The sequence below is a fragment of the Cebus imitator genome, unplaced genomic scaffold (assembly GCF_001604975.1).
Source record: "Cebus imitator isolate Cc_AM_T3 unplaced genomic scaffold, Cebus_imitator-1.0 Scaffold212, whole genome shotgun sequence".
NCBI lineage: Eukaryota > Metazoa > Chordata > Mammalia > Primates > Cebidae > Cebus > Cebus imitator.
In genome coordinates this window covers 511,699-530,876 of record NW_016107527.1, presented here as the reverse complement: position 1 = coordinate 530,876, position 19,178 = coordinate 511,699, and the positions used below count along the sequence as shown (strand labels likewise).

At 34.1% G+C, this 19,178-nt stretch overlaps 1 protein-coding gene across 3 annotated transcripts in view; it reads left to right on the top strand.

Moving 5' to 3' along the window:
- Positions 1 to 8,438, top strand: part of DCN (decorin) — a 38,988-nt gene extending 30,550 nt beyond the window's left edge. For all 3 annotated transcript variants that reach the window (XM_017548609.2, XM_017548610.2, XM_017548608.2), the window contains exons 7-8: positions 2,440 to 2,578; positions 7,712 to 8,438. In XM_017548609.2, coding sequence (XP_017404098.1) covers positions 2,440 to 2,578; positions 7,712 to 7,906 — 334 coding nt within the window. In that variant the 3' untranslated portion in view covers positions 7,907 to 8,438. The remainder of the gene's footprint in view (positions 1 to 2,439; positions 2,579 to 7,711) is intronic.
- Positions 8,439 to 19,178: the final 10,740 nt, after the last annotated feature.

Genomic DNA, 19,178 nt, shown 5'->3' with positions numbered 1-19,178 from the left:
CAGCCTTGCATCCCCGGGATGAATCCTACTTGATCATGGTGGATAAGCTTTTTGATGTGCCTTTGCAATCGGCTTGTCCGTATTTTATTGAAGATTTTTGCATCTATGTTCATCATGGATATTGGCCTGAAGTTTTCTTTTCTTGTTGAGTCTCTGCCGGGTTTTGGAATCAGGATGATGTTGGTCTCATAAAATGATTTGGGAAAAATTCCCTCTTTTTCTATTGTTTGGAATAGTTTCAGAAGGAATGGTACCAGCTCCTCTTTGTATGTCTGGTTTCTAATAATCTGAAACTTCAGAATATCCAATTATTTCTTGAGAAAAAGCCAATTAACTAGTACACCTACTAAAACCACCAAGATCAGCTTCATATTTTATTAATACTGTACTGTTTATAGATTAGTTATATTTTATAAACAAAGTTTTTAATTAAATCAACATGTGCATTTAATGTGTTCTAACTTCTTTGCCTCAACAAGGAGGTGTAAATTATAACACAGTGTCCAGAATTTGAAAATGCATTAAAATGAAATCTACTGAGACATAGAAATATTGAGTATTACACAAATTACTATTTTAGTAGTTATGAGATTCTCTAAACCCCTCTTCTCTGAGGAGTTTAAAATAAAATATCTCTGGACATTTGATGTAGATCAACAAAAGAAAAGCTTTTGTTGTTGTTTTTGCTAGCCCTTCTTCATGATTTTTTTAAAAAAACTAAGTGATACTAGTACTTGTCCTGCTTTCAAACATAACTTCCATCTGGCAAAGATTTTCATTTGTCTTCAGCAACACTATGTTCTTCTTGATCTGTACATATTGCTGACTGTTCCTATAGAGAAACACAGTATCATGCCAAATTTACTCATTCCTGTTTTTATGTATAAATTTCAAGGAGGATAAATAATTATAAAATATATTTTTGAATCTTTAAGAAATACATGAGACCAAATGGATGTGTAATGCGGCTTTTCCAATTTCTATAGCTATTCCTCAATGGCCCAGTAGTTGGTGGGGGTTGAAAGTGTGCATATGCACGTGACTGTAGTTATACTACATTACCGTGGTGTCTCAGGTAATAAGACATCCTTCATTCACATCTTTTAATTTCAGCCTGTAATGTAGAAAACATTTTTCACAATAGTATTATGTGTCACCTACCCTTCTTCATTGATTAGGTTCATTTAGCTGCAGAAAAATGTAGACAGATACATTGCCTTGGTTAATGTGTAGACCTGACTTTAGTACCATTTTTATTATTTGTTATTATCAGTAGTAGTAATTGTAGTAGAAATAAACAATATTCTGAAGTTTTTAAATAGAAAATCATTCTCAAAATGTGTGCCATCTTAGAAAAAGTTTATTTTGCACTAAAAGTGTTATGACATTTGACATTCTGTACTTTAATATTGATATCATATGCTTTGCATCAAACCAAGGAGTTAAGACCTCAGAAACTTTGAAGACACCAACAGAAATTCAGATATCTCTTTAAATTAATTTTGAATTTCATTTATTAAATTAGAACAGAATACATAATTGGTCAGACAACTTTCTCAATTCCTGAATTTATCAAACATATTTCTTTTTGGAAACAAATCCAGGAAAAGCTGTCTATTAAACCATCAAATCCTTATGTTGTTTATTTCTAATTGATATTGGAACATGAGAAATATTTTGGTGCTGAAAATAAAAACTGAAAAGATGAAAGAAACAGCCACTGATCTCAGAACAATTTTTATGGTACAAATGTTTGAATTGGTTATTAGGAACAAGTAGGAAGAAAATAATGTATGAAAATAATGTATCCTCTGCAAAAATATAAATTGGTTTTCAGACAACCTTCTCTTATTAAGTAAAAAGAAAATTATAATGTCTTATAATTTTATATATATATATATGTATATATATATATATATATGTATATGCGTGTGTGTGTGTATGTATAATCAACTCCCTTACAAGGTGAAATATTCTTTGATGGGAAAAGTGGTTTTTGACCCATGAGACCTCTGTCCCTCACAATGCCTAGTATAATATCATGCATATAATAAATTATTGAGACCATTTGTTTATTAAATATGCAAATAGATGTTTGAATAAGTGAACAGTTTTGAAAAATAAATTATTAGGGATATTGTGTTCCAATAATATGGTAGTCCAAAATTGAATGTTGGAATTTGGGTTTTATAAGAAATAGGAGATTGTATCCAATCACATTCTGTCAGATGAATCTCAAAGAGAATAACTTTTAGCCAAGACCTTAAGAATAAATGGGTTTTGTCCAGGCTCATAAAGGTTAGAAAAAGCACTCCAACAACTAGAAACAGTAAGTGCAACAACAAAAAATGTCCTTTCCTATAGACTTGATAATTTCACAATGCTTGTAAGAAAGGCTTCCATGTTGGTGTTTGCTTTTATTTCTGCTTTCTGTTGTAGGCTGGGACTGAGTTTCAACAGCATCTCTGGTGTCGAAAACGGCTCTCTGGCCAACACACCTCATCTGAGGGAGCTTCACTTGAACAACAACAAGCTTACCAGAGTACCTCCTGGGCTGGCAGAGCATAAGTACATCCAGGTAATGCAAAGCCGCTGCTTATGTGAGGAATATCCAGAGAGCAAACCCCTCTTTTGTGGGATGCTAGGAGGCAGGAAGCTCTCCTTAGAACTTTTTTTTTTTTTTTTTTTTTTTTTTTTTTTTTTTTTTTTTGCTAAGTGTCTTAGAATTTCTATGACAAAATCCCATAAACTAAAATTAAATCATCAAGCATAACTAACATTAGCTAGGTCTCAATAAAGTGTTTGTTTTAGAAGTATGAAGATGAAACTTAAAGTCTTTTTTTAATCCTGATATTTTTTCAGTAGGGGTGGTGGTATTGGTGGTGCAATAGTGAGTAGGGGGAGTTTGAAGACACAAGTAAAATCAAAATTCTCTTTTTTTACTGTCATTATTAATTTTAATTTTCAAATTATTCAATAATTGACTGGGAGGAGCTTCTTTGGTCTAGTTCCTGCACATTTTGACATGGCCTCCTCATTTATCTTTTCTTTTTTTAAAATTTTCTCTAAAAAATAAATATGAGCTACATGTGCAGAATATGTAGGTTTGTTGTATAGGTATATGTGTTCTATGGTGTCTGCACGTATTGACCCATCCTCTAAGTTCACTCCCCTCATCCCCCCACTCCCTCTTGTGTGTTTTGTTCCCCTGTCTGTATCCATGTGTTCTCTTTGTGTCCATGTGTTCTCAGTGTTCAACTCCCACTTACAAGTAAGAATATGCAGTGTTTGGTTTTCTGTTCCTGTGTTAGTTTGCTGAGGATGATGGCTTCCAGTTCATCCATGTCCCTGCAAAGGACATGATCTCATTCCCTTTTATGGCTACGTAGTATTCCATGGTATATATGTACCACATTTTATTTGTCCAGTCTATCACTGATGGGCATTTGGGTCAGTCTCATGTCTTTGCTATTGTAAGTAGTGCTGCAATAAACATATGTGTGCACGTGTCTTTATAGCAGAATGATTTATATTTCTTTGGGTATATACCCAGTAATGGGATTGCTGGGTCAAATGGTATTTCTGGTTATTGACCCTTGAGGAATCACCACATTGTCTTCCACAATGGTTGAACTAATTTATGCTCTCACCAACAATGTAAAAGCAGTCCTATTTCTCCATAGCCTCACCAGCATTTACTGTTTCCTGACTTTTTAATAATCACCATTCTAACTGGAGTGAGATGGTATCTCATCTCCAGCCACAGGGGATTATTAATCTATTTTATCACTTTTGTTTACTTTCATAGACCATAGTTTTGTGTAGAACCTGAGAATACTTTAACATCTAGAAATTTTATAATTTTAACTCCTATATTTGGGTTTATAATCCAATTTTGAGATAATCCTTGTATATGGTATAAGAGTCTAATTCATTTTCTATATGTGGATAGCAATTGTCCCAATGCAATTTGTGGGAAACAATATTCTTTCTCCAAGGAATTGTCTTGCTTCTTAGTTGAAAATCACTTGACCATAAATGTAAGAGTTTATTTCTGGACTTTCAATTTTTTTTTCCCATTTATTTATTTTATTGCATTTTAGGTTTTGGGGTACTTTCAATTTTATTACATTTATCTATATGTTTAGTCATATGACAGTATTGTATCTTTCAATTATTGTAGCCTTAGGTTAACTTTTGAAATTAGAAAGTGCAGATTATGGCCGAGCGCAGTGGCTCATGCCTGTAATCCCAGCACTTTGGGAGGCCAAGACAGGTGGATCACAAGGTCAGGAGTTCAAGACCAGCCTGACCAACATGATGAAACCTTGTCTCTACTAAAAATACAAAAATTAGCTGGGTATGGTGGCACACACCTGTAATCCCAGGTACTCAGGAGGCTGAGACAGGAGAATTGCCTGAATCTGGGAGGCGGAAGTTGCAGTGAGCTAAGATCGTGCCACTGCACTCCAGCCTGGGCGACAGAGTGAGACTTCGTCTCAAAAAAAAAAAAAAGGAAATGTAGGTTCTCCAACTTTGTTTTGTTTTGTTTTGTTTTCAAAGTTGTTTTGGCTATTCTGGTTCTTTTGCATTTCATATAAACTTTAGGATTTACTTGTTCATTTCTGGAAAAATATTCTTGGAGGGCTTTGTTTTGAATCTATAGAAATTACTATAGTAATAACATCAAGCCTTCCAATATACAAGGATTATTTATATTTTCTTTTCTTATTCTCAACAGCCTTTGTCATCTTTATCATATATATCTTGCAATTCTTCTACATTTTTTTCATTCTTTTTGATGATGTTTTGAATTATTAATTTTTTACTGGTTTGCTGCTAATGTATAAAAGTATAATTGATATTTATGTATTGAGCTATCCTAGTACTATGCTAAATTGGTTTTTAGTTACAGTGACTTTTGTGAGTTCCTTTGGATAGTCTATATTCAGGATATATTATTCACAAATAGACAGCTTTAATTATTTTATTTGGATTCTTTTAGTACCCCTCTCTGTCCCCAACCCACCCATTACATTGGCTGAAATCTCCAGTGCAATGTTGAATAGAGGTAATGAAATTAGACATCTTTGCCTTATTTGCTAGTTTAGGAGGAGGGAGCATTCATTCTACCATTAGTTATGATGCTAGCTACAGGTCTTCTATAGATGCTTTTTATCAAGTTGAAGAAGTTCCCTTCTATTTCAGGCTTACCGAAAGCACTTATTATGAATGTTGTTGTTTTTTCTTACATGTTTTTCCTGCATCTGTTGAGATAATCATGCGAGTTTTGGCCTTTATATTTTTGATAGACTGTATTACATTGATTGATTTTCATATGTTAAACTAATTTTACAACCCTGAGATAAATCATGTTTGGTCCCATAGTATATAATCATTCTACATGTTGTGAAATGTAGCTTTCTAATATTTTGTTAAAGTTTTTTTGTCCATATTCATAAGAGATATTTGATTACACTTTTCTTGTGATGAATTTTGTCTGGCTTTAGTCTTAGAAAATATTGACCCCATAGAATGAGTTTGGAATCTACTTTTATTTTGTTTACACAGACTAATACTTATGTCTTGATATTTTCTTCTCTTGTTTTCAATATTAGCCATAAGTGCTCACCAAACACCCCTTCCTTTACTTGCTGGAACATAGAGGATAGTAAATGACAACAAGAAACTTTCAAAATTTGAGACTCATAAACCATACATATAAGTGTTGCTTTCACTTGAATACTCCTTCTTTCTGTTTTTATATGACATCTACTAGTTTGCTTTTAAACTCTTACAAAAACAAAGTCATTTTAACCAGCACATGAATGTGAATGTCCTAGGAGGTAGAGCAATGTTTCAAGTTATTTTGTAAAGGAGTACTTCATAGGTTTTATAGCTCACTTTAGACCTTGTTGTCTTAGCGTTATATTCTAACCTAGCTTGTATGATTTTGGATAAGTTGCTTCTTGACCTATAGAATTCATATCCTCAGAGTGGAAGTGTAAACTTATTTCTAACATTCTTTGTATAAGTCTTATATTTAGTGACCCTAAGAAACTCTGTGGACAAATTACCATTATCTTAAATATGATTGTAAAACATAATTCAGAAAAAAATTATGATTAATTATATAGCACTATATTCATTGAGTAAAATGTATTACATAAAATTCACATTTGTTAAAACTTCCTAGGTTTAACAAATTTATTCTAAATGCTGTGACATTTAAATATTTAAGTACTTTTTGGAGTTTGTGATTATTTCGATTCCAGTACTTTATACTCTCTTTTTCTTTTTCACTACATAGCACTTTCTCATTCTATATAATTTTGTTAAAAGGTTTATGTATTTTTACCCTGAAACCATAATGTTTCATGTAGACCCAATATAGTCATGTAGACCTGGTATATGAAATAACATTTATTCATTCAACATATATTTATTGAACACCTGCTCTGTTCTAGTACTGGAAATACAGCCATAAACAAGCAGAACCATTCCTGTCTCATGGAGCTTTTACTTTAGAGGAGAGAAACAAACAATAGCAAATAAACATAATATGCTACATATTGATAATGCTATGAAGAAAAATAAAGAAATTTAATGTAATTCTGCCCCAGAGAATGGCAGAATGGGGTGGTCAAGGAAGGTATCTCTAGTAAGAAACAGTGAATTACATGAGGCAGCAAGCTTTGAAGATGCTTTAGAGATCATTCCAGTTTGAGTAAATGCTGTTGATAACTTAAGCAGAGATCATGCTTTGTGCATTAGAAGAGCAGCAAGTAGACCAGATGATTGGCTTGTACAGTATAGGAAGAGGTCAGAGTAAAAGGATATTAGATCATGTAGGATTTGTAGGCCCCTGTGAGAACTTTGGATTTTATTATTCTGCATAAGATTGGAAACCACTGGAGTGCTGAGGCAAAGAACATGTAATTTGGTTTACTTTTTAAAGCAATTTCTCTGAGAGCTCAAACAAAATAGAATTTAGGAAGGTAAAGGGGAAAGAAGGAAGAATAATCAGGACAACTTCAATCATTTGGGAAGAAAGAATGGTGACTTGAACAAGGCTGTGGGAGTAGACATGGAGAGAAGAACTGAATTAAGTGTACATTTTGAAGGCTGAGCTAGCAAGAATTGTTGATTGAGTAGAGAGCCTAAGAGAACTGGAGCTCAAGGAAAATGACAATGTATATAGCCTGAACATCTGAAATGATTGGCATGCAACTTACTGAGATGGGGAAGACAAGACTAGGAAGGGAAAAACAAATTTTATAAAAGAAAGGAGAAATTGAAAGTTTTGTCTGAGAAGTAGTTAGGTATTTAAAGTTGGGGCCGGTCATGGTGGCTCATGCTGTAATCACACAAGGTGGGTGGATCACTTGAGGTCATGAGTTTGAGACCAATCTGGCCAACATGGTGAAACCCCATCTCTACTAAAAACACAGAAAATAGCTGGGCATAGTGGCATGAGCCTGTAGTCCCAGCTACTCAGGAGACTGAGACAGGAGAATAGCTTGAATCTTGGAGGCAGAGGCTGCAATGCACTGGGGTCACACCAATGCATTCCAGCCTGAGTGACACAGCAAGAACCTGTCTCAAAAAAAAAAAAAAAAAAAGTGAAGGATAAAATATATTAAAAAGAATAAACTATTTAGCTGCAGGGCCTCAACATTTAGAGAATAATAATTATTGTTTCATGTTGCAGGTTGTCTACCTTCATAACAACAATATCTCTGTAGTTGGATCAAGTGACTTCTGCCCACCTGGACACAACACCAAAAAGGCTTCTTATTCGGGCGTGAGTCTTTTCAGCAACCCGGTCCAGTACTGGGAGATACAGCCATCTACCTTCAGATGTGTCTACGTGCGCTCTGCCATTCAGCTCGGAAACTATAAATAATTCTCAAGAAAGCCCTCAGTTTTATAACCTGGCAAAATCTTGTTAATGTCATTGCTAAAAAATAAATAAAAGCTAGATACTGGAAGCCTAACTGCAATGTGGATGTTTTACCCACATGACTTATTATGCATAAAGCCAAATTTCCAGTTTAAGTAATTGCCTACAATAAAAAGAAATTTTGCCTGCCATTTTCAGAATCATCCTTTGAAGCTTTCTGTTGATGTTAACTAAGCTACTAGAGATATTCTTATTTTACTTAATGTAAAATTTGGAGTAAATATATATGTCAATATTTAGTAAAGCTTTCCTTTTTTAATTTCCAGGAAAAAATAAAAAGAGTATAAGTCTTCTGTAATTCATTGAGCAATTAGCTCCTTTGAGATAAAGTCAAATGCCAAACACTAGCTCTGTATTAACCCCCATTATTACTGGTAAAGCCTCATTTGAATGTGTGAATTCAATACAGGCTATGTAAAATTTTTGCTACTGTCATTATTTTGAAAAAATAAATTTAAAAATACATTCAAAATTACTATTGTATACAAGCTGAATTGTAAATATTCCCTAAACACAATTTTATGAAGGAAGCAGACATTGCTTTGTTGACCATCTTTTCAAGTTCTTAGCTATTTCTTCTACCTCTCCCTGTCTTTCATTTGGGTATGGTCATCTGTTTAGCGTAAGCTTAAAAGCACAAAGCATACATTTCCTGATTGTTCTAGAGAACTGATATTTCAATTACTCTTCTGCTAAATAAATATTAAAACTATCATGCTTACTTCATGTAATCAGGCTGAACATTTCTACAATTACTAGATGCATTAGACATAATTATTTTATTTAAACATCCAATGTTAGAAGTGTTTTCTGTAGAATTTAGCAATAGCTATCAATGCAGACAATTTAACAAGCCTGGGGATGATTTACTTCGAGTAAACATTTATCAAATTGTACATTTATGATATCAACAATTAATAAGCAAATATGTGAAAATAGTTTTCTATGAAGTTGAATGTTTGACACTTAAAAACCCTATCAATTGTAGTTTCATATGGCAAATAGTAATTTGAATACTATAGGATACATTTAAATAATGTATTAAATACATCAAATAATTGAAATATGGTAGAATAAATTTTATCACAGAAATATATGCAGTTATAGTAGTGGCTCACATGAGAGATTATCAATTCTGCTAATAGTGGCAGACTGAGTACAGTGGAACATGCAAACTTGAGGAGAGAGCAGTTGAGGTGAATTTCCATAGATGCATAATAGCTCAAGAACAAGATTTTGTGGGGAGGCACTATTCAAGACAGGGACTAAGTTCAAAAACCAAGAGGTATGCCTGGATGCACCTCTCACAGGTTAGCTTAAAGGAGGCTTAGTCAAACATTTTCTTCTTCTGAAACAGGAGCAATAATTTTCATTTACATTTGACATATCCTGAGCTAATATTAACATTAGGGAAACTTAACTCTTTTCCGTCTTTTCACATTCTTGCAGGACCATAAAATCTGAATTTTCCAGTATATTTAATAAAAGGGAGGAAAGCTTTCTTTTTCTTCTCTCTTTCATCTCCCAAGAGATCCTCCTTTCATGACTACAGTTGAAGAGGTGGTTTCCATTGGAAGACGTTCAGGAATTCAGGGAGGATGTCCATCAATGGACATTTTTTTCTTTAGAGCTGGACCTTGAATGATGCATCCCTCTCTCCATTGTAACCTTAAATACAGCACCCTTCACATTATAGCCTTGAATGATACACTCTTCCTATTGTGACCTTGAATGAAATACCCTGTATGGTGTAGCCTTGAGTGATTCACCCTTCATGTTGTAGCCTTCAGTGATGCACACTCCATGTTAGAGCCTTGAATGATACACCCTCTATGTTGCAGCCTTTCTCTTATGGGGAAAAGCCTGCAGTTATCCTGTGGCTTAACTGACAACTGTGGTGAGAAATAAGTAGAAATCTAAAGAGGAGAAGACCATTTGGGACACTTATCTGTAAGGCAGATCCAATACACTTTCTCAGGATCAAGCTATTTCTAATTTTATTCAGTATCAAAATGAGAGCCAGGCCTGATTCTCCATCCAGCACTGCTCTCTTAAGTGTCAACACAACTTCCCCTCATATATATATATATATATATATACACACACACACACACATACATCCATATATATACACACATATATATATCTTGCTCTTGAACTATTATGCATTTCAAAATAAAGATAAATATATATATATAACAAAGATATGTTTATATATCTTTAAATCAAATAAAGATATATAAAGATATCTTTAAAAATATATTTATCTTTATTTCCTTTGAAATGTATAATAGTTCAAGATATATATATATATATATATATATATATATATATATTTATATATATATTTACCTTTTTTATTTCTGCCTTTATCTTCATCTTCACGTGGCCTTCTCTCTCGTGTATTTGTGTCTTTTCACTTCTTCCTCTATGGACATGAGTTATATTGGATTAGGGCTCACCCTAATTTAGTATGAACTCAACTTGATTATATCTGCAAAGACTCTATTTCCAAACAAAGTCACATTCACAGGTGTTGGGGATTCAATCTTGGACATAGCTTCTGGGAGGAGACACAACTTAATCATTAATATCCACTTTCTTTTTTCTTTATTAAATGTTTAATTATTTTTGTGTTTTTATTTTTATTAAAACTGTTGTTCGATCATGTGTGGTTAACATAAAAGACTGAAAACTATGAATTTATCTCTGACCCCTCCTGGTTGGAAAAACCTCTGTTGTACATTTATGCTATCCTTGGCCATGCCACTTTCTGTCTTAGGGACTGCCATCTTAGTTTATTCAAGTGATCCAGATTTTCCAGAGCACAGTATTCATGTTCTTTTAAAGCATATCTCTTCAATGACCTTGATCTGGCAATAAATGTTACTATGTCATTCTCACGACATAACTTAGGGATAACTTGGATCTCCTCTTCTGCTCATTCATTTGTCTGAATCATCACCATTATCTTTATTATTTTCCTTTCCCCTTCTGCATAACACTCTTCTGAGAAACCATTTTTTTCCACAATTTTATTGCAGAGGCAGCTGCAGGATATCATAATCTTATCTTTACACAAAGGAAGAAATGCCTAATCCCTCAAGTAAACTAAAAATGTTTGATACAGTCATTTCTCATTCATCCAAAGTTTCAGGCAGTCCCAGTCCAAGACTGCCCCTTCACACACAAAACTCTTCATGAGGCTTCATTGTCCTTCACACTCTCCTGCAGCACAGACATTCGAGGTTGCTGAGTCGACATTGCAGTCATTTCACTCTTGATTTTTTTGCTGCTCACTTTTAAATTCCCACACGTGGTGCTTAAACATTCCTTTTGGTGAATTTGTTTATGTCTTCAAGCACACCATCTGTCACAATTACTTCAAATTACAGGTCTGTGACAGACTGTCAATTTCACACTACAAAGTATAATAGTCGAAAACAAAGTAAAATCAAGAAAGGGAGAACACTCAACTTATTAAAACCAGGTACAACCATAATCATTCAGGAAAGTAAAACAGCCTTCAATGAAGTTGAATAATTTTGAGCCAAGAGAAAGGCCATATGCACACCCCACCCCAGTCAGTATAAGATAAGGAGAAAAGCACTGGGTGGGTTGCCTCCTGAGTATTATGACTCCCAACAATCACTTAGGCATTGGAGGTAAGGAGAGCCCTCCCAGACCACACATTCTGTAGGGAATGTAGGGCTGAATGAATGCTTCCAAGCCATCAGGAACAAGAATAGAAACACAAATCAATGTTTAAATATACTCAAAAATATCAGAATAATCCAACTTTTCTGTCTTGATCAGATATACCTACTAGCACACATTACTTCATTTATTCAGCCCATATTTATTAACAACCTACTGTGTGCTCGACAGTGTTAGTGGCAGAGACACAGCAATGAATAATATCTTGCCCCCTACGGCAGATGTTGCAGCAGGAGGAGACATTCCAGGAAATGACAATTAAAGTGGAGGAATTTCAAGCAGAACTGGGGAATAAGGGATGAGAAGGGGGTGGGACTTGTTATTTTATATAGGATGGTTGGAAAAAGACCTTATCAGGAGTGATATTTGAGCAGAGAGGTGAAGAACTGGAAGGGAGCAGGCCAAGAAAAGGGGCCCTAAATTTGGAAAATACATGACAGGTTCCAGTAAGAGCAGAAAGGACAAACATGAACAGAATAAAGTGAGCAAGGAGAGACAATATATGATACAAGGTCAGAAAGGTAATGACAACTGCATCTTGTAGGATTTTTTAGGCCATTGTAAAGATAAGCTTTTACTCTGAGTAAGACAGGGAGCTATTAGAGGGGTCTCAGCATGGAAGTGACTTGATTCAACTGTCTTTGAGGGGATCCTTTTGTGTGTATAGACTGTAAGATAACGAGAATAGGTCAAAAGCAAATATTTAGGATGCTAGTGCAATAATCAGGTGAGAGATGATGAAGACTTTGATCTGGATAATAGTAGAAAAATTGTTGAGAAGGGATCAAAATATGGGTTTGTTTTGATGGCAGAGAGGCCACGGATGGCTGAATGATCAGATGGGACATGAGAAAGAAAGAGAAAAGACAGAGATGACTTCAGGAATTTTGGCCTGGGCCACTGGAAGGATGAAGTCACCATTTACTGAGATGGGAATGACTGGGAGGTTGAGTTGGAAGAACTGAGAGTCAAATGTCTGGTTTTGAATCTGTTCTTTCTGAGATGCATATTCAACTTCCATATGGAGGTGTCAAGGAGGATTTAGACCTAGAATTTTAGAGTTCAAGGGAAAGGGTTGAGCTGTAGACATCAATTCTAGAGATGCCAGAATATAGATTGTGGTCCTTCTTTATCAGCACAGAAATGACTTGACTTTATCCAAACTAAGCAATCATACTGTACATGTTAGCAACACCATTTTACAGGGCCAATTTGGCCTTTTGCAATGTTCTGTGGTTTCTAAGATAAATAAACATATTATATGTTTCCTTCTGGATGCCTTTGCTATGATCCTGTCAGCATTTCCAAAACAGTTCTTGCTTGAACACCACCAAAGAAAGAAAAAAGCCTCTTGAGAAAGAAATTATTGTTTTTTTGTGTTTTTTAAAAAAATCCCTGTGTTTTGACTTATGAGTTTAAAAATTATAAAAACAGTCTAGTTTCTGTTTTCTTCAAGAGTTCACATTAACAAAAGTGTGGCTTGGTGCCTATTTTCAATGTGAGTTGATAACTTGCTGGTGGTTTGACAGTTATAAACAGTCTTATAGCATAAAGAAAGCATATTCCTGAAACTGCAGGAGGTCTCAGTGAGCCTCAGCATTATACCAGCATGTTTAACTAGAAAATCATAAAAACACTTACAAATTTTATAGCAAAGGCCATTTTTACATGGAATCATAGCATAAAATGGCTCCATATAATTCCGTAAATATTTATATTGATGACTAGTTTATAAAGCAACCATATTGCCACTTGGTCTGGCATTAATGTGAAAAAAAAAATTTGAAATAATTTACCTTTCCCCCTCTTTTTATAAAATCAGGAAGGTGTATGTGTGTCTTTATCATCCTGCAATCTTAACATGTTTATATAAGAGTAAATAAAATTTTAATTTAACCATTTATTCATTTACTAAACGAATTCACATATTTATTGAGGACTTATGACAGGAACTCTGCTAGGTCTAGAGAAAATAGAAACAAAAAATGTATATTTTTTCCCTCTAATAGATAACTTTGGAATGTGAAAGTGAGATATTTCAATAAGCTTTAAAATGAAATAAAAAGACAATATCTGAGAAGGTTCTGAAAGGAAATGAAAGTCAAAAGTATTGCATACCCGTTCATGATTAAAAATTATAATGTTAAACAAATTTCCTGTGGCTGTCCTGACTTCAGGAAAAACATCTGGAACACTGTAAGAAATACCAGGCCACCTACAAATCACAAGACAAAGCTTTTACTGAGGTTCAGGAAATGATAAACAAAGCTTATGGAACCAGATGTTTCTGGGTGCTGTTATTTTGATTAAGATGATTCTTCTTTTCACACCATCTGGATGGAAAGATAAATTGAAAAAAAACTATTCCTTCCTCGCTTCAGTGACTTTTATTGAAGTATACTAGAGATATATCTACCTAAGAGAAATGCTAGAGTAGCAGAGTTAGTAGTTTTTTGAAAGGGAAAGTTAGTGCAAAACTCTAATTACTCATGAATGGGTTGTACAATTTAGTCCAGGTTTAAAAACTGCTGTCATAGTCACAGAGCCTACATTTTTTCCCAGATACTAACATCCACTTTTAAATTCCTTTTCCAGAAAGATCGCCTTTGGTGTAGTCTGCAAAAGGTGAAAATCATGTAATAATGTAAAAGCAATCTTGCTATAGGTTTCTATGGCACCTTAACCTTGGTCCTTTGTGACACTCAGAAATAACAAAATGATTTCAGTTTTGTGTACATTCTCAGGGTTTCTTTCAGTACCAATAATAACAATGACAATGTTACTTTTCATTTATATGGCAGCTTTTGGTTTATTAATGTATTCACTGATACAATCTCATTGCTGTTTCACAATCAACAGTGAGATAGGGTTATTTTATGATAAGAAAAAGAGACAAGGAATAAATAAAAAGTTTTGATTAGTAAGTGAATTGCCCTATGAGATTAGACACAGGCTTAATCCATTATTCAGAGGAAACAGAGTTGAGGAACTAACAAAGTTAGGGAAGAAAAAGATTTCTTTTAGTGGCTCCATGTTCTTAGTGCCATGTCCTCTACCCCTTCACTCCCTCACTCCCTCTCCCATTTATGCCTTCCATCCCCCACCATGCACAGAGCCATACCCTTGCCAGATGAATGGGTCATAAAACGCAGCTCTGGCTTGGCAAATGCGATTTCTGGAATGAGCTTCAGCTATGTGTCTAGCACAGAACAGGTCTCAAAGCTGAGAGAGAATATGTCGGGGGTGGGGGGGGGTCTAAGCCTGTTGCAGGCAGCCTGGGTGTAGGACTGAAATTCAGCTGCAGACTCTGGCCCAGCTTCTCTTGAGGCCGTGCAGAGCAGGCATTAAGAATAAAAGCCTGCAAGGTTTTGCTCCTGTCATAATGTTACCTAGTTGCTTTGTAGTCTCAATTGTGTGATCACTTCATAGTGTCTGTAAGGCCTATATTATCATGTGCTTTTATGATGGCAAGCATTGCTCCTTTGTTTCCATATTTAGAACTCCTTTGAGCATTTCTTCTTGGACCAGTCTAGGGGTAAAACATTCCCTTACCAGCTTGCCTGGGAAAAACTTTAACTCTTCATTTATGAAGCTCAGCTTAGCAGGATATAAAATTCTTGGTTGGCATTCTTTTTTCTTTAAGAAAGCTAAAAATAGCCTCCAAATCTCTACTGCTTTGTAAAGTTTCTGCTTAGAGGGTCATTGTTAGTCTGATGGGATTTTCTTTAGAAATGATTAGATGCTTCTCTCTGCTTTTCTTTTCCTTCATATTGACTTGGGATAGTTTGATGTTTATATACTTTGATGAGATTTGTCTTGCTGAGAATCTTCCAGGTGTTTTTTGAGCTTCTTGTATCTGGATGTCTAATTCTATTGCTATGCCAGGAACGTCTTCCTGAAATTTTTCATTATGTACATTTTCTAAGACTTTTACTTTTTCTTCTTCTCCCTCAGTAATGCCTGTAACTTTTAGGTGTGGATGCTTCACATAATCCTATATTTCCAGAAATCTTTGTTCATTTCTTTAAATTCTTTTTTTCTTTATTTTCATCTGGTTTAATTAAAAGGACTGGTCTTCATTATTATACCAAAATGCCACCTGCACTTGTATGTTTATTGTAGATTATTCACAGTAGCAAATACACAGAATCGACCTAAGTGTCTACTAATGGATAGTTGGATAAATAAAATATGGTGTATATACACTATAGAATACTATGCAACCATAAAAAAGAATAAAAATCATGTATTTTTCAGCAACATGGATGGTGCTGGAGGCCATTATACTAAATAAAATATATTAGAAAATCAAATAATACATGTTCTCGCTTAGAAGTGAGAGCTAAATAATGAGTACACATGGACACACACAGTGAAGTCATAGGTAATAGGGACTCCAAAAGTAGTAAGAATGGGAGAGGTATGAAGTTTTAAAACTTACCTATTGAGTATAATGTTCACTTTTCAGGTGATAGGCATATAGAGGCCCAAACTCCACCATTATGCAATGTATCCATGTAACTCCATAAATCTATAAAAATAACAATTAAACAAAAAGAGAATAAAAGCCTATGGTCAACCTGACCTTGTGTAGTCTTTGTTTTGGTGTTCACAAGCTGTGAGACAATAGGCATATCCAAATGAGAAACAAGATTAAGGTCCCTACCACTGAAGTTGTTTAAGGCCATTAACTGAGATACTGCTTGTAAATAGGGAAAGACAGAATGCCTTTCCCCTAAGATCAGGAAAAAGCAAGAATGGTTGTGGTTACCATTTCTGTTAGACATTGAATAGAAAGTACTAGACAGTACAGTAGAAAAAAGAAATGAAAAGCATGAAAATTGGAAAGAAAAAACATAAAATGATGTTCACTTGAAAATGATATGTACATGTCCATCAAAAATAAATGAATAAAAAATACCTACTAGCTTAATAAATGAATTTAGCATGATCAGAGGATGCAATGTTAGTGTACAGCAAGCAGTTTAATTTTTATTTACTAATAGCAAAAAACTGGAAAATTTTAAAAAATTTATCCTGAATTCAAAAAAATGACGTGAATAAATTTAACAAGAGATATGTGTAATATATATGTTAAAATATATAGAATATTTCTAATTGAAATTAAAGAAGACCTGAAAAATTGACACATGTACCATACACATAATTTAAAGATTAAGTATTGATAACTGACATATAGCTTATCATAATTCTAATCATAATTTTACATAGTCTTTATATAGAAATTAATAAGCTAATTCTAAAGATTTTATGAAAATGAAAACAATCTAATGGATACAATGCCCTTTATAAAGAGGAAAAATTAATGACTTACACTTTTAAGTCTTTCCATGAAGACATGGTAGTATTGGCAAAATGAAAGACACAAATATCAACTGAATGGAAAACAGTGCAGAAATGAGCCCACCCATAAACAATCAAATTATTTTCAACAAAATAACAAGTCAATTCAATTAGGAAAGGAAATCTCTTCAGCAAGTGGTGCTGGACAACTGGATATTGGTATGGGAAATCCACATTGACTATTACCTTATATTAATATTACATATACAAATTAACCCAAAATGTGTAAGTGTAATTAAAAGCTAAAATTCAAAAAATTCTTAAAGAAAACGTTGGAGAAAATCTTTGCAAGGTTGAGATATGTACAGTTTTTAGATAAGATACAAAAAGCATAAACTATTATGTAAAAAGTGATACATTAAACCTTATCAAATTAAAATTCTTTGCTCTTCAAAAGATATCTCAAGAAAAATGAAAGAGAGCAACAGACTGAAAGAAAATGTTTACACTACATATATTTAACAAAGGATTTCTATCCAGAGTGTCTATGTGTATGTGTTTATGTGTGTGTGTGTATATGTGTGTGTTTGTACAATTTCAAAGTTTAATAAGATCAATTAGCATTTGAAAATGAGCAAATTATTGAATATCCACTTCATAAAAGAGAAGATATATATATATATATATATATATATATATATATAAATTTTTATTATTTTAATTTAGTTGTATTATTCTTTAAGTTCTGGGATACATGTGCAGAATGTGCAGGTTTGTTACATAGGTATACATGTGCCATGGTGCTTTACTGCACCCATCAACCCATCATCTACCTTAGGTAATTCTCCTAATGCTGTCCCTCCCTTAGTCCCCCCCACCCCCCTACAGGCCCCAATGTATGATGTTCTCCTCCCTGTGTCCATATGTTCTCATTGTTCAGCTCCCACTTATGAGCGAGAACATGCAGTGCTTGCTTTTCTGTTCCTGTGTTAGTTTGCTGAGAATGATGACTTCCAGCTTCATCCATGTCCCTGCAAAGGACATGAACTCCTCCTTTTTTATGGCTGCATAGCATTCCATGGCATATATGTGCCACATTTTCTTTATCTAGTCTATAATTGATGGGCATTTGGGTTGGTTCCAAGTTTTTGCTATTGTGAATAGTGCTACAGTAAACATATGTGTGCATGTATCTTTATAGTAGAATGATTTATAATCCTTTAGGATATACCAGTAAATGGATTGCTGAGTCAAATGGTATTTCTGGTTCTAGATCCTTGAGGAATTGTCACAGTTTTCCACAGTGGTTGAACTAATTTGCACTCTGACCAACAGTGCAAAAGCATTCCTATTTCTAATATTCAATTAATTTATTTTGGATATATACCCAAAAGAAAAAAATCAGTATATCAAAGAGATATCTGCACTCTTACATGTGTTGCAGCACTGCTTTCAATAGTTTAGATTTGGAGGCAACTAAGTGTCTATCAACAGATGAATGGATAAAGAACATGTGGTATATATACACAATGGAGTACTATTTAGCTGTAAAAAATAATGAGATCCAGTTATTTGCAACAGCATAGATAGAACTGGAGATCATTACATTAAGTGAAATAAACCAGGCACGGAAAGACAATTCCATGTTCTCACTTATGTGTGGGATCTAAAAATCAAAACAATTTAATCAATGGACATAGAGAGTACAAGGATGATTCTCAGAGGCTGGGAAGGTCAGGGAGGTTGGGGATGATGTAGGGAAGGTTAATGGATATAAAACAAAATAGCAAGAATGAATAACTCCTACTATATGACAGCACAACAGGGCGACTATAGTCAATAATAACTTCACTGCAAATTTTAAAAGAACTTACAGAGTATAAACGAATTGTTTGCAGCTTCATGGATAAATGCTTGAGGGGATTTATGATTGCTTATTTCATAGGCATTGCTATATCAAAACATCTCATGTACCCCATAAATATATACACCTACTATGCACCTACAAAAATTATAAATAAAACGTAAAAATATATATATAAATATTCAAAAACCACATAAAATAAATACCAATACTCATTAGGGGAATGTTAATTAAAACCATAGTAAGACATTACTATGTACCTATGAAAAATGGCTAAAATTTAAAACTCCTAATACAAAGTCTTTAAAATAATTTGGAGCAACCAGAGCT